This window comes from Lethenteron reissneri, chromosome 11, assembly GCF_015708825.2.
Source record: "Lethenteron reissneri isolate LAM-NWPU_2019-01 chromosome 11, ASM1570882v1, whole genome shotgun sequence".
Lineage (NCBI taxonomy): Eukaryota > Metazoa > Chordata > Hyperoartia > Petromyzontiformes > Petromyzontidae > Lethenteron > Lethenteron reissneri.
In genome coordinates, this window is record NC_083789.1 from 10,295,166 (window position 1) to 10,311,340 (window position 16,175).

Here is a 16,175-nt window from a genome sequence, read left to right on the forward strand (position 1 = left end):
TGAGTGACTGGGTGAGTTGGAGAGCGAGTGAGTGGTGGGGTGTGTTGTTGTGATTTGTGTAGAGTGGTGAGTGACTGGGTGAGTTGGTGAGCGAGTGAGTGGTGGGGTGTGTTGTTGTTGTGATTTGTAGAGTGGTGAGTGACTGGGTGAGTTGGTGAGCGAGTGAGTGGTGGGGTGTTGTTGTGATTTGTAGTGTGGTGAGTGACTGGGTGAGTTGGTGAGCGAGTGAGTGGTGGGGTGTTGTTGTGATTTGTAGTGTAGTGAGTGACTGGGTGAGTTGGTGAGCGAGTGAGTGGTGGGGTGTGTTGTTGTTGTGATTTGTAGTGTGGTGAGTGGCTGGGTGAGTTGGTGAGCGAGTGAGTGGTGGTGTGTGTTGTTGTTGTGATTTGTAGAGTGGTGAGTGACTGGGTGAGTTGGTGAGCGAGTGAGTGGTAGAGTGTTGTTGTTGTGATTTGTAGTGTGGTGAGTGGCTGGGTGAGTTGGTGAGCGAGTGAGTGGTGGGGTGTGTTGTTGTGATTTGTAGAGTGGTGAGTGACTGGGTGAGTTGGTGAGCGAGTGAGTGGTGGGGTGTTGTTGTGATTTGTAGTGTGGTGAGTGACTGGGTGAGTTGGTGAGCGAGTGAGTGGTGGGGTGTTGTTGTGATTTGTAGTGTGGTGAGTGGCTAGGTGAGTGATCGGGTGAGTTGGTGAGCGAGTGAGTGGTGGGGTGGAGTGAGTGGTTGAGACAAATCAGTCCGATAGGCCGAGTCCTAACCATTGGTGGACCAATGAGTGAAGTTCAGGGGCACACTGAACCATGGCAGTCACGATAGAGGTCGTTCCTGCATTGTCTGTGTTGAGTTATCTAGGGCAGGATGGCGACCTAGAGAACGTCAAAACAATACGGAGTGATAATAAGTAATATTAAAAAAAAACTTTTTTTTTAAACACGCTTTAATGAAATGTACCGTACTAGTAATGGAATAATTCCACGACTCCAGGAAGTGGCCCCGAAGCTTGCCACAACGTACGGGACCGTGGTCAATTACAGCCAACGTCAGTTTACCGTCGACAATTAGACCCAAGCTGAAACATTACATAAAAAAGATTGTTTCAAAATATATGTTTTATGATAGAATATAGTATTGTCATCGGTATGCCATAAGTTTCCCAAGTTTGCAGTCGATACCACATTGGGAAGTGGGTGAACATTAAGCTACAAGATTTGAGGATACAACAACAACAGACAGTTAAATAAAAGCGTGTAAAAAGAGGTTTAGCCGCATACACGTCAAATCTCACAAACCGAACCCGCATTAAGCGAGTATGAAACCTGTATATTGTGCTGTACTTTAAACTATTTGTTTTTATTTCACCAGGTAAGGCCCCCTACTGAGCTGTTGTAGCTCTGGTTCCAGAAGCGACCTGGCCACAAATGATAGCTCAACAAAGTGACTCACCACGTGGAAATTGACTGCAGTCAAATACTCTAAAACGCACGTTTCTAAATGTGAAGGGAAAAACCGGAGGATCCGGAGAAAACCCCACGCGACCACGGGCAGAGACACCGGAAACTCCAAATTGTACAGCAGGCGTCAGGGTTTGGGTTGAACTCACGACCTCCTTGTATACCTGGCTAGGCAGATAACATCTCGCCACCGTGGTGACCCATCATCATAAGCTCCCTCGTGTATGCGCCTCTGTCTTCACGAACCGGCACCGAGCATTGCTATGGTCTCCCATGAGAGACCATGGCACAAAAAAGGACTAGATGTCCTATTAACAAACACGAAGGAAGGGCATCATGTATGTGTAGTGTGTTGTACGGAGGAACACACTGAAGTTGGAGGCAACACGTTTAACACATTCTTGCGGAGGGAGCTGGTAGGAACGTTGGGTTGCTCGGTCAATGGACAGGGTCAACGGCGGCGTGGTGTATTCCGCAAATATGCCCGACTGTGAGGGTGGGCACAAGCTGGCGTGAGTAGGTTAAACGTTGAGTTGTATAAGGGCACCACGGGGTGACCAGCCCCTCCCCACCCAGCCCCACCCCTCACCCAGCCCCACCCTCTCCACCCAGTCTCTCCCCTCCCCACCCAGCCCCACCCCTCCCATTTTTGGATGCACGACGGACGGACGGGCACAATAATCTCCTGTGGGCTGGTGTAACCAAGAGGTTCCTACCAGTATAACATCGTTCCTTACGAAGCAGACGTAAAGGTTTGCCAATTAACTCCCCACGACTCGCAGGCCCTCATCCAGCAGTGGAGTGGCATGAAGGTTCAGTACTGGTACTGCACAGCAAGCGTGGTTCCCGTATTGTCAAGTTTCACTGTTAGGTCACGAACACTTTTTTTTTCTGGAAGACTTTGCAGTTTTTTCCTGGATTTTTCTGTTGGCGCATAGTCACTTGAAGATGTTTTCTTGTTCAAGTTTTTTTGTTTGTTGCGGTTGCACCCGATTCAAGAGCCGAATGGCTCACAGGGCTATACCTAATAAATGAAACAGAAACTGTGAAAAAGTGGGCTCAGAAGTTGTGCCCAATCCTTTGCCAGCTCGCTCAACGAACTTAATACGCTACTGCGAAAGAGATGGAATTCGTCATTGTCCGAGGACACGTCTATCAAACCCTTATACTGCAGTGTCCCTTAACCTTATTACAGACAAATTCAGACCTTATTGATCACCCAATGCCCCTTATACATCTCAATGAAAATCCATCGCAAGGGGAAAAACACAAATAGACGAAACATTTTATTTTTTTACTCAATTTCCCTGCACAAGAATACGGCTAAACTCGTAGGGGTTGACACGGTATGCGGCGAGCGTTGGTTTTGGCTACGTACGGCGCGAAAAAAGTCCAACCGTGCGTACAGTAACGCAGATCCGCATCAAGACACTGACTGTAATGCCTTGTCACCAGCGTCATCGCCGTCGGCGAAACGATTCGCGAAACCCGGCGATTCAAACGATTTCTCGATTCTATCGATTTCTCGATCGAATGCAACGATATCGGTTCAAGTATCGATAGATGTATTTTTGTTGCGTGCGTTACACTCATTGCGGCCAATTGAGGTCGACGGCTGCGTCCGGCAGGGGCTGCGGGAGTTGTTGCGTCCTGTGAATTTGGAGGGACCTCCACTCAGACGAATCGATTCTTTAGCCGATAATCGCTCTCGATAATCGCGACACGAGGAATCGAATCGCGCGCTCGTCAGAGGCATGTTTGAATTAAATTCGAATGCCACCGTCAAACCCATACGGGGTTACTTAGGGGTCGTCCATAAATGACCACACGCACCTAGGGGGGGGGGGGATCAGACATTTGTGACGAGGGGGGGGGGGGGGTGAGAAATGTGACGTCACATCAAAATGCGCAACTTTAAATAAATATAGACAACACGTTCTACTTAATTATATAAACTTTTTATTAAAATGTTTTCTCCTACCACGTCAGAGTGCAGCGCCACATTAAATACGCACTACAATGACAATAGTTTAAAGCGATTTGAAACATGTTTTATTTGGGGGGGGGGGGCAGAGCTTTGTGACGTCATATTTTAGGGGGGGGGTCTGACTTTTTGTGACGCCGTGTGACGAGGGGGGGGGGGGTCAAAAATCTTCCAAAATCGCGTGACGTCATTTATGGACGGCCCCATATTCTTGTGCAGGGGATATTGAGTTTTCAGGTCCGTACAGCCGTTTCAATACGGGGGGGGGGATTTATAATGGCACGGGGTGACCAATACGGTCTGAATAGGTCTTTAATAAGGTAGGGCACTGATTATGGGCTGACAGGTATGAACACGAAACTAAACTATGTGGGGTTTTTTCCCCCACAGGCAAGGCCCCACTTGATCTGTTGCAGCTCAGTTTCCAGAAGCGACCTGGCCACAGAATAACATCTCAACGAAGTGGCTTATCACGTGGACATGTATAGCAGCAACCCAAATACTCTCAGACGCATGATGTTGATTCTAAATGTGGAGGGGAAAAACCGGGGTAGCCGGATACAAAATTCCACGCGATCACGGGGAGAGAGAGAGAGAGAGACACGCGAACTCCAAATATACAGCCAGCGTCAGGGTCGGGATCGAATTCATCTTGACTTACTGTATACCAGGCGAGGTAGTTAACATCAAAATGAATAAAAGTTAAATAAAAATCACGACATTTCGGAGGCAACACAAGCTTCCGTCTTCAGGTGGAACCGTCACAGCACGCTTGCTGTGACGGTTCCACCTGCCTCCGAAACGTCGTGATTTTCATTTTTATTTTACTTTTATTAATTTTCATTTTAATGTTTTACCTACGTGACTTTACCGAAAAAACCTAAGACTATGAATACTTGCAGTCACGAAAGCTTCAAATCTAGAGTTAACATCAAGTTGAGCGCCTCCCCCCGTCTCTCCGTGACATCCCCCAGCACGCGCCTCTGCAATTGATTTTACCATCACGGTCTCTATCCACTGCTGGACGAAGACCGATATGTTATACCTCGTGTGCTATGAAGAAGGGCAATGGCCCGAAACGTCAAATGCTATGTTTCCGTTAAGGGCCTTAAGTGTTCTTGTCACATTTATTAAAATAATAAAACGTGTTAAAATATATCTCTGTAAAGCTCCGTATGGATCTCTAATCCACGCGTTCGTCTTGCTGATGTGGTTTCATTGTACGCGTGCCGCTCTCTGTCGATGCTACCTTGCGTTCTTGGGGGCCATCTATTGAGTAGGTACGCAAACATCTGTCAAAAATTGACCCCTCCCCTCCTCCCTGTACGCACGCGGACTTTTTACACCCCTCACCCCACCTGCGTTCGACGCCTGCAATCCTATAGAACGACCGATATTGAATCCACGCGGAAACAATCAAGGATTAATAATATTAACGTGTTTAAGCAGATAGTCCACCGCCGGACTATCTAACTAATTCGAAGTCCAATGTAGACAAATTATTATCGAGGCTTCACCCCCCCCCCCCCCCGTGTCCTATGCGTACGGACATTGCCAGTAGACCCCCCATACGCAAGTGTACGCATTTAGGTTAACCCCCCCTCCCCCCTCCATGCGTACGTACTAAACGGATGGCCCCTTGTCAACCTCCCTGAAAGTTTCACTTCCCCTTAATGTGCTCCTGGACACGTGAAAAAGAGCGCATCGCCTCGTCGTATTCTTTCAGTCTAAATATAGATTCAGATTTTTTTTTTAAGATTATGATGTCCTTGTTTACCCTCCGCGTGTCACGTGGTTAAAACCACGTACGCGGCGTCACAAGTTGCTGCGACCGTCCCAAATCCGCTGCGTTGCGTTGCCCACTCGCTGATGTAAGCGGCAGAAATCTGGAATCTCAATATCCGGGCGTGGTAGCAGCGCATGCCCGTGATTCATCACGCAGCCATCTCTCTCGAAGGCGTGGTGGGTGGATCATGCAAAGAGCGTTTGACTTCCAAACCCGCCTCATGCTGACAGTTGTGGCGGTACAGCAAGTAGGTTCTTGAGCACATTGTGGTGTCCCTGTTTCGAAGCTTTTGAATGTTATATTCACATCATCCGCTCCCCATGTCCCGCGATGGGGTGTATCAAAATCAGAATATTTATTCCTGGAGGAATCCGATGAGCTATGAAGCTATTTTTCACAGATATCCAGCAAGGGCGGGTCAGGAAGTTACAACAGACAATACAAAAGCCGATATGAGTGCAAAATATTGGGAGTATAAGTCACCAAAAACGAAACGTACAGATCGTCTGTTGGGATTTGCGTTTTAACACGCAGGATTATAGAGAACGTGTTACGCTGGTTCATGAGATCATTGAAATGAAGTGAGTGTGCTTGGGTTAGGGCACGTCACTGGAACGGGTGATGGGCCGACAAACAAGAACACCGGCGGAATGACAGCCTAGGAGATGGAATGCCGTCCAAAGATTATTTTCAGTTTGGAGATGGAGCGATGAAATCGACTCCATAGCTTGTCAATCATGGACATCGCATGATCGCGGGAGATTGAGTCGGCGTGGAGAGGCATTAGTCCAGCAGTAGATTGACCATGGCTGATGATGATAACGATAAGTCGCGTTTCCTCCAAAATGCGAGGAATTGGCCAAATATCCGAATGTGGCAGGTCCCTCCTGAAAAAAATGGATCTTGAGACTCGGTGAGGCTTTCCTCGCCACTCATGTAAGGTGCAGCTTTTAAAGCAGCAGCAGTGCAATCACCTGCTGACGGCACTGCTGGTGGAAGGGCCTTCACCCTATAGGCGTGCACCTAGCTTGGCACAAGCGCCGTGGGGACGTCACCGTCGCTTAGTGGCGTACCACGGTTATTGTACGACTCGGGACGGAGCTCTGGGGAGTATTTTTGGCCCGTTGTTCCGCGCGTTTGGGGTACCCACACTTTACCCCACCACCACCATCATACGCGTTCTGCCGATCGAGTCACCGTGGTTGTGCCCATTTATAACTGCCGGGTGGACAGACGCGGAGAGATTCAGGAAACTTGGCCCATTCTTTCAACTTTCGCTGCGGGTAAATAAACAATCTTGTTCTATAAGGAAGAAACTGTCCAAACATCGCAATGCTGGACGCTCATGGAAACAATATAATTGAGACTGATTCATCCATGCTTTCCTGTACGGTATTGGAAATTAACTGCATCCGTTTGTTTGTTCATTTATTTGTTTATTTCACGTGGCCACCGCGTCGTAAAAGCCACGTGGAGCCGACGACGACGCAGCCTCTCCCGAGGATTGCGCAACGCAGCTTGCCTTTGGCCGAGTCATGTTTTGATTTAGAGTTTTTTTTCCCCCAGCGCGAACCAAGCAAGCCCTTTGACCCACTTGTCGGCACGCGTGGTGGATGTTTTGTATTGTCGTACGGTCCCTCGATGAATCCGCGGCTGGATGAAGACCTCCCCATGCCGTTTGGTCACGTAGGTTGTTTTGACCATACTTCACCGCCCTGGCTTATTGCTGGTTACTGAAGGGGGGACTTTCAGGAACGGTTCAGATATGACTCGACTACCGGCGTTAGTCGTCACCGGGAATTGAACTCAGGTCGCTGCATTCAGGGGATGCAGCGCGTTAACCACTGCGCCACCGCTCCACCCTATGTTCCCGAGGCTACAAAGTCCACCCCGGGGTTTCCCATTATCAGGCGATGCCCCGTGCTGGAATGTGATGAAGTGCTCACCTGAGGGAGATGTTAACTCCCTCGCCTGGGATACAGAAGGTCGTGGGGGTTCCATCCCGAACCTGACGCCTGCTGCTTATTTAGAGTTTGCGTGGCTCTCTCCGTGGTCGCGTGAACATTCCTCTGGGACCTCCGGTTTTCCCCTCCACATTTCAGAAACATGCGTTTCGAGTACGTGGCGGCTGTACATTTCCAAATTACTAGCCACTTCGTTGAGCTATCATTTGTGGCCAGGTCGCTTCTAAAAAAAGATGCGAATAGCTCAGTTGGCGTTACTTGGTCAAATTCAAGTTCGGCTTTTAGTAACTGGAACATGCCTCCCAGTGGCTCCATCATCAGCACTTCCTCCGGCACAGGGATGCAGCTTTCAAAGGAGGTGTTTAATGATGCAGATGATCATCATGCTCGCCATCATCATCACATCCTGCCTTCACGTTCCTGTGGTACTGGTGGAATGTCACAGCATGAAAAACCCTGGAGGAATGACGAGCATTATGGCAATGACGGTAAAAAAACACCAGGGGCATCCGGTAAAGTTTTACAAATAACATTGTTTATTTCATCAGACGAAGACAATACTATACATCCGTATAACGTGGTACAAAAATAATGCTCTTCTTCAAATATATGTCTTCACTCTTACGAAAGCTTATGCTCACAAAAATATATATTAAATAGATCACGATACCGTGTCAACTGGCCTTGGCCTCGGAGCCAATTGTAAACTACACGCGGGCTAGCAATGACTCATCTGCTACATCGCTCAACAGCTTACAGTCGGTGTCACTTATCGTAGGGGCAGTTGGTGCACACAGGAAACTCCCGTGATCACACGGCAATTCGCATGGATACTTGGGGCCAATGGTCATCGTCGGGGCAGGCGGGCGAGTGGGCAACTGAAATTGGCCAGGACATAGGCTTTGAAATAACTGGGCAGACGTTTCATATCTCATTACCATATATCCTCTCCGCATGAAATAAATATTAAAGTACTTCGTGTATATATATTTTACATCCCATTGGCCATACAACCCTGTTGGGAGTGCGTCTTTTCAGCAGCATTGGTTTAATATAAGCAAAATAAGCCAAATGCTGGTGAACTCATACCTGTCAACCCATACGGTCTACCTTCATTCTTGTACAGGGAAATTGAGATCAGGTCCATACAGCGTACAGCCGTTTAACTACGGGTCTATTGGTTTCTCCCTCGTGATGGCACTTTGTAGGATGAACGTTGAAATGTATAAGGGCACGGGGTGACCAATAAGGTCTGTAATAGGGTAGGCACTAATAAGGGGGTTGACAGGTACGTGAACTGCCTGATGTTTAAAAAGCAAGGGCCCTCTCTGACAGAAATGGGTCCAAGTTCGATGCAACACTATACAATACTTAAAGCGGAGGAGACAAGTAACAAAATAATTTGCTAGATCCCTGGGTACCTACTGCCACCCAACTCGCCATCCAGAAGGAAACTCCTCCACTAACCACACCAGTGAACCAAACACTTACGAATCTCCGACCAGGCCTGAAATTTCTCACCAAATATTTTCCAAGTCGCTGGCAACAGATTTTGAGAGTTGGTGGCACGTAGCTCGTAGCCACAGTGAGGGGTTCATACTGGATATGGTGTTGCGGGTCTGGATGCATTATCCGGGTCAAAGTTTCCGGCTAAAATCAATCTCCAATTAATGCCCCCATCCCAGCCTCTAACCAAGCGCCCCCCCCTTTTTTTTTTAAAAGAGTTTGGTTCACCCTTCACTCGTTATCTTATTGCATCCACCCCCCCCCTCCCCTGCACCTTTCGCCAAACTGATAACTTTGGGGGGCAAATTGCCATGTGCCATTTAACGCGAATGGTTCCAGCCAGTCCCGACAGTCGCCTCTTAAAGACAAACCCGTGACAAAAGGGCCTTTTTCTTTCTCCACGGGTTTCAGTAATCACAGCATGCGGCAAATAGTGTTCAACACTATGTGCCAACCAGTAGCATAATAAAATAGTATACGTAAAATCCTTTCCTTTCAAATATAATTTATATTCTCTCTTAAGTCTAATATATTATTTTCTTTGATAAAGTTCACGTGCACATATATATTTCATATATATACTAACAAGCTGCAATAAATCTTTGGCTTAGAGTAGTTTTTTCTGGGGGGGGGGGGGGGGGGTGATGAGGGGGGGGGGGTAATATAAAAATCTCTGTAAAATATCTGCAGGCATTGCGCTGCCGTTACTCAAATATTACGGGTGGTAGCTCTCCAGAAATACGCAGGTACATGAGCCCACGCAGGTAACTGCAAGTCCAAGATAATACAGGCGCGCTCAGCACAAACGATTAACTACCGAGGCTCGAACACAAACCGACAGGCACCGTCGCGAGCAGCACCTGGCAGCATACAGCGCACGAACGACAAACGTGCCGAAATAAATAAAATGCAACACCATCACGAACACACCCTCCGTCGGCATCATCGCCAATGGCGGCGTAGCCCAACAGAGTGCGCAGGCGGTGCAACTGCGCTGGGACCCCCACGACGGTGCAGGGGATCTGAAGAGCAACACTCCGCCAACAAACAACCTCGAGCGCTGGCAGAAATATCAGGAGCGTCGTCTTAACTAAGTGTCCAATGTAAGAAAGAAATAAAAAAGTTTTGGGAAATTCACATTTTCACGACGCTCCAACTTGTACAACTAAACGAAACATGTTGCGAAAGCCGAGCAAGCAGCTCGAATGGAAAGCTGCCATCGTCTCCACCACGTTAACGCCCTGCGCACACATTGCTACTGAAGCTCCCCGCAGCCCGGTGAGCGAAACGCCAACAACGACAATTCCATCAGCACGGCGGAAACTACGATGGCAAGAACGACGATCAAGATTTTTTTTTACGCTGTCCAAGAGCACACCTCGCAAACGCCGTACGCCTCGTCGATGTTATCGTACACAAATTAAGATGGCCCACGTGGACAACAACAACCGCCGTTTGCCACTAAGTGCTTGTGCCAAGCCATGTGCACTTTAAGGCCACGGGACAGATACACGTGGGCAAACAAAGACAACAATGCCCCGTATAGATCCCCCCTATAGCCTTAACACACTGTTGGGGCAAGTGCTGTTCATGAGCACCTATGAAGGCCGGCACGGTAAACAAGGGAGTGGGTGACCAACACCACGCCCGGCCGCCTTTGTCTCCCCAGTGGCGTTGTTTACACACCGCACCAGGTCCTCATTTGAGGCCGAGTCGACCTTGGGGAGGAGGCCCAGGACTAGTTCAGATAATCGTCACCGGTGTCGATTATCCGTGAGTGGGAATCGAACTCGGGTCGCCGGGTTCGTAGCGCAGCGCGCTAACCGCTGCGCTACCACTCCCCACAACGTGGACAGCAAGCACACAGACGTACACGCACACGCGTCACTCTTCTTCTCAGAGGGACAGCAGCGTGGGGGACAGCAGCACGTCCAGGTCGGTGCTGCTGCTGCTGCTGCTCAGCCGCTGGGCCCAGCCGCAGCTGGTGGAGGCGGTCGAGCACGACGTGCCGGTGGTGGTGGCGGTGGCGGTGGAGGCGGCCGTGGTGGTAGCCGTCTGCATCTCGGGCCCGGCCACGCTGGGGTAGGTGAACATGAGCGAGGGGGGCCCCCCCCCGCCCGGCGTGGTGGTCACCACCGGCGTGTTGAGGCACTCGAGCAGGTCGGGGAAGGCTGCGAATTCGCTGGCCGTCGCGTCCATGTAGGACGTGGGCAGTCGCAGCTGCTGCTGCTGGCGTTGCGTGGTGGCCACACCGCCAGCCCGAGTCGCGAACGCCCCGTCGAAGGAGTAGGGGATGGGCGGTGGCAGCAGCGACGATGACGATGTCGATGATGTCACCGTTATCGATGGGACTTGGGGGACGGTGGCCAAAGGTGCCACTGCCATCGCCTCCACCACCGCCGCAGAAGATGCCGACGACGAGGACATTGACGAGGAGGCGGTCGCTGCCAGGTAGGAGGGGGATGACGAGGGAACGTTCTGGTCGTCCCGTGACGGCACGAGCATGCACGAGGGCTCGTGTGTCGCGAGGACGAGCTCCAGCTGGTCCTTCACCCTGCGCAGGTTGTCCACCTCGGACTTGATCAGCTCCTGCTGCTGAAGGAGTTCGGCCGTCTCCTGTGGGGAAAACGAAGGTGGGGGCGAGTCCAGGTTAGGGTTTTGCAATCTCTTTCCTGCCCCAGCACTTGCATTATTTAGAGTATTTGGCTACTATACATTTTAATTATGATGAGTCAATTTCGTTGAGCTATGATTTGTGGCCAGGTGGCTTCTGAAAACGAAGTTGATAGGGCAATGGGCTTCACATGGCAAGATAAAAAACGAGTTTCGTTTTATTTGTACATACATTTATAGTGTGATTTGTTTACCATACCTATATTTGGCACTCCGATGGTGTTTTTGTAATATTTGTTGTCATAACGTTCTGACCCGCCCCAACTGTATAAATATTCTGATTCTGTAACGTGTAACGCAAATAAAGACTATTCTTTCAAGGACTCCTCCCTTCGCACACTGCTCTACGATACTAACCGACACACACAACGTCGGATTCGATTGGGACATCAATCTGACCTGTGCCTCAACTAGGTTGACTCGGTCTTAAATGAGCACGAGGGAGACAGAGAGAGGCCCCAGGCCTTCAACAACAAAGGCCGCAGTGGCAGCCTACGCTACGAGCAGCAGAGACCTCCTCCTCACCTCCTCCAGCTGGTCCGTGAGTTCCCGTCGCCGGTTCCGACACTTGGCAGCGGCCTGCCGGTTGCGTTCCCGACGAACAATCCTCCTCTCCTCCTCCTCCGGGTTGAGCTGCGTGAGAAGGGAGAGAGAGACAGACGACGCGGCGGGGGTTAGCGAACGATTTCAGCTGGGGCCACGTTGACCGAGGTCGATTTCAACGACCCGGATCGAAACCTCGACGTCCCGCTCGGCGGTTGGCAGTTGGAAAATGTCGAATGGTCGAGCGGCTTGACAAGTTTTGGCCAGGGAAGTGGCCAAAACAGAGCTCTGCCACAACTGGCTGATTTGCAACAACAATAACGACGGATAAATTGTATTTATTTGTCAAGACAGTGACATAAATGGGTTTGGCTTCACACAGGTTGCTGTGATGACTGTCAGACCACCATGGACTCTTCCATCAATGTACTACAGGAAAGAAACGTTTTATTTATTTATTTACTGCCAAGACATGAATACAAAGAGCGATCGAAAAAGCCTTTGGTCTGAGACCCAGCCATTGACGGCTGAACCAGTTCATCCTATGTCAGGTCCCAGTCCTGTTTCCCCATCGACCCTTCTTAGTCCACAATAGATGGACAATTAAATCCACAGCGATGTGTTTTTCGACTGTGCCGCATATCGTCCAACATTCCGTTCCACGTGTCTGCCAGAATTCAAACCCTGGGAGAATCTCCCAGCATGTGGAGATCGAAACGTCAGACAAAACGTCCGACACAGTGCCAGACATTTCGGATATGCGTGACGGACAGCCGTACGGCACAGCGGCGAAAACCGACGCGGTGGTGGAAACGTGCCGGCACGTTGATGTGCAACCGCAGTATTAACCAGGGCTGGATTCGAACCGCGAACCTCTGCAACAAGCGGGCGAACACGCTACCGATGGACCACGTCGCCGTACAATGTACGTACGCACGTTGAACTTCTTTCGCACCGTACGTAGCCGACCGTGCTAATCGGAGGCGCGGGTACGAACGCGTGTGTAAGCGGCACCATCTACCCACGACAGTTCCTGTTGATCGCAGGGCTACCAGCGTGCCCACGGCTCGCTGCATGACTAACCGGTTGCACAGCAGCGGCGCTTCTACATTCACGACCATTCACGACCGCCGCGTCGTATACGGCACGGTGTTTGTTTGTTTGCGATGTCAAACAATAAGTCGGAGCAAGCAGGCGATCCAGTTTGATCTGCGGATCTAATAAACGGGGCTCTGTGACGGCTGGCTGGGTTACGTTTTGTACACAAGCGTGCCTCGCATGCCCAGGATGCGGTTACAGCAATAAAAGGTGCCCCTCCTCTGTACTTTAATGCCCATGTCACGTTATGTGTACGGTGTTGAATATCTGAACCGGTGTTGGCCCACCCCTTAGGTCGACTCAGCCTAAAATGAGCAGTGTCTAAATAGGAGCACTGGGGAGACAAAGGCGTGGCAAACCACCCCCGCCTCTGTGTACTGCGCTCGAGTTCGTAGGTTTTACTTGCTAACAGCACTTGCCCCAGCAGTTTGTTCAAGGCTATATGGGATATCTTTGTCTTTTGTACTGTATGCATGTAGCTGCGTATGTTTGTGTGAAGGTGTGAAGGTGTGCGTTTGCTATGGGGAGCGTTGGCGTAGTGGTTAGCGCACCCCGCTACGAAGTACGAACCCGTCCATCTGGGTTCGACTCCGAGGCCACGGCTAACGGCAAACGACAAGAGTCAAAAGGAGCGTGCTGGACATCGCGATTCAAATAAAAACGCCTTCGTGAATTTAGCGGTCTCCAGAGGCTGCACCGTCGGGGTTACGCCACATACCAACTGAAGAAACCGGCATAAAGGACTCTTACAATCGACGTGAAATCGATCAGTCGAGGCATTGCACTGAACAGTTCAGGAAAACTCTGCAAGACTCATTTTTTCATTTTAGCTTTTCCTTGAATACATCCTCTCATTTTGATATTTTTTTGTATGCGTCTTCATTTTATAGCTACGACTACCTTAGTTGTATTTACACTGTCAACTATTGCGACATCCTCTTTGGTGGGGGTGAGTTTTTACTAAAATAAAAACCCCACATTGAATTAAAGAAATGAACGACCGACTCGGTCGTGAACATTTCAAGTTGTATGCGTGCAGCACGTGCACATCAGTCGCTCTTACCATCTCATCCCTGGATGGCCGCCCCCCACGCCTCCCGGTCCGGCTGTAAGGGGGTGCACCCCTACGACTCCCGCTGCTGGGCGCCCAGCCAGAAGCGCCAGCGTCGCCACTGCCACTGCTGCTGAAACCCTAAGAGAAAAGCAGAGAGAAAGAGAGAAGGGGGGGGTAACCGTTATTGCAGGGATATTCTCGCTATTGTACGGGAGGGCGAGTTAACACATGGACAAATACCCATCGTTACACAGCGATCCATCGACACGCATAGAGACCCATGACACACACACACAGATACCCATCGACGTAAACTCACGTATACGCTCATCGACGTACACACGGACCCATCGAAACACAATAGAGACCCATCGACACACAGATAGACCCATAGACGCACAGACACCCATAAAATCACATAGATGCCCATTAATTTACGTATCGACCCATCGACACACACACATAGACCCACAGACGTGCAGAGAGGCTTCCATCAGTCACATAAACACTCAAAACTTAAATGACAGGACCCGTGGTAGCAGTGGTCGCACTGTGGGCGATTCCTAAATTATCGATGAGCGAGTGAGTGTCTCTAAGAGGAGGGGGTAGGAAGACCCCCCCCCCCCCAAAACTGCCGAGCGAATTCACTGCGCTCGGTGATGAGTATTGGCGGTGGTGGTGGTGACTGCCAGTACTGTCGTGAAACGGTGAGCGCGGTGTTTTAAAAGCTGGCGAGAGCTCGTCCCTCTGCCGCGGGAGAACGATTCAACTTGGGTGCCGTGGGGGTTTTCTCGCAAGTGAAATAGCAACAGCACAGAAAACATCGGCGGCCGCGACTTCGAGCATGTTCCAACTATGCGCAAAGCTTGAGTGGCACTGGGTCAGCAGCAGCAGAGAGAGAGGGAGATACTGTGTGTAAACAAAGCTACGAGGAAAACACACCATCATCACTCCGCGACGTGGCCGATAAAGCGAAACCACTTGAGTGTCTTTTTTAAAGTGACACCCGACATAAGTAGGAAAAGCCTCTCGCAGAGGAGTTAGTTAAACGTTTAGTGGTAGTCGCCTCTGCCAAGCGAGCATCCCACCCATCTAACGTTATATAACGTGCGCGTGTGTTGTGTGTGTTTTGACATGAGTTAGACGACACCTTAGGTTATAAACAAAGTTTGTTTGAAGCTGCGATTAAGAGAGCCCTCCGGCAACTGCTGACGTGACGAGTGTATTTAAGAGCATTGCGAGTGACACAATGAGTCATGCTAATGCGGCGCATCTCCTGGCGCTAAATAAGGCCCATCGCCCGAAACGTTAGCCTACGATGCACGTCTATTTTAAGGTAGCGAGTTCTGCGTTGATGTTTTTTTTACGATTTCAGTCAGTTACGGGAAGCGTTACACATCCACTACCATTCATCACCACTAATATCATCATCAGCCATGGTAAATCCACTGCTGGATGAAGGCCGCCTCATCCGACTATATCTTACATCACGAACTGAACACGTTTTGTTGCTGATACTGCGCTTGGCAGTGGCACCTACAACCAACAACAACAACAACAAAAACCCCCAAACACTATTCAATAACACTGCCCCGACACATTAAAACAGTATACAACGGGCGACGTTTCGGGTAACGACCCTTCTCTTCGTAGCATACAGACAAGACGTGCTTGTAGTATACACACACACACACAAGTTCGAGTACAGAAACACCGACGACCTGGAGACAGAATAAGAAGAATAAAAAAAGACGACCACTGAACCGAGATCTCAAAGACGTCTTACCCGGCTCGTGATGACAACATTGGGACCACCCATTCCGACCGCCGAAGGGTATCGATGCTCATCCGTGCCCTGCTGCCTCGAGTCTCTGTTGCTTGAAGTGGGTCCAGAAACTTCAGCTCGACCCCTGGTACATTCCCCAGCGCAACTCAAAACAAAACTTGCCGTCTCACGCGTGCCCGGCAAAGGTTGCCTTGCGTGTGTTTTGCTGGCTTGGTTGTCTGCTATTAACTCCCCTCCCCCCACTCCCTGTTGCTGATTCTGGCTCAGAAAATTCGAATCACTTGATGCGGGGAGAGTGTGGTTGGGGCACTTACGAGCTCTAACCCGGACAAATC

At 49.9% G+C, this 16,175-nt stretch overlaps 1 protein-coding gene across 1 annotated transcript; it reads right to left on the reverse strand.

The window, feature by feature from the left end:
* Positions 1 to 7,693: 7,693 nt before the first annotated feature.
* On the reverse strand, positions 7,694 to 15,972 carry LOC133341443 (protein c-Fos-like). Its single transcript, XM_061550081.1, has 4 exons — positions 15,841 to 15,972; positions 14,064 to 14,181; positions 11,885 to 11,992; positions 7,694 to 11,302 (listed from the first exon to the last, which is right to left on the reverse strand). Exons 1-4 carry the CDS (start codon positions 15,900 to 15,902, stop codon positions 10,583 to 10,585), a joined length of 1,008 nt encoding a protein of 335 aa, XP_061406065.1. The 5' UTR covers positions 15,903 to 15,972; the 3' UTR covers positions 7,694 to 10,582.
* Between the last annotated feature and the right edge of the window lie 203 nt (positions 15,973 to 16,175).

Bases quoted from the DNA above. Each gene is read 5' to 3' on its own strand.
- LOC133341443 (XM_061550081.1), bottom strand. From the start codon at position 15,902: ATGAGCATCGATACCCTTCGGCGGTCGGAATGGGTGGTCCCAATGTTG. The intron at 14,182-15,840 runs GTAAGACGTCTT...GGGTTTCAGCAG, and splicing joins ATGTTGTCATCACGAGCCGG to CAGTGGCAGTGGCGACGCTG. The intron at 11,993-14,063 runs GTAAGAGCGACT...CTTCTCACGCAG, and splicing joins GGCCATCCAGGGATGAGATG to CTCAACCCGGAGGAGGAGGA.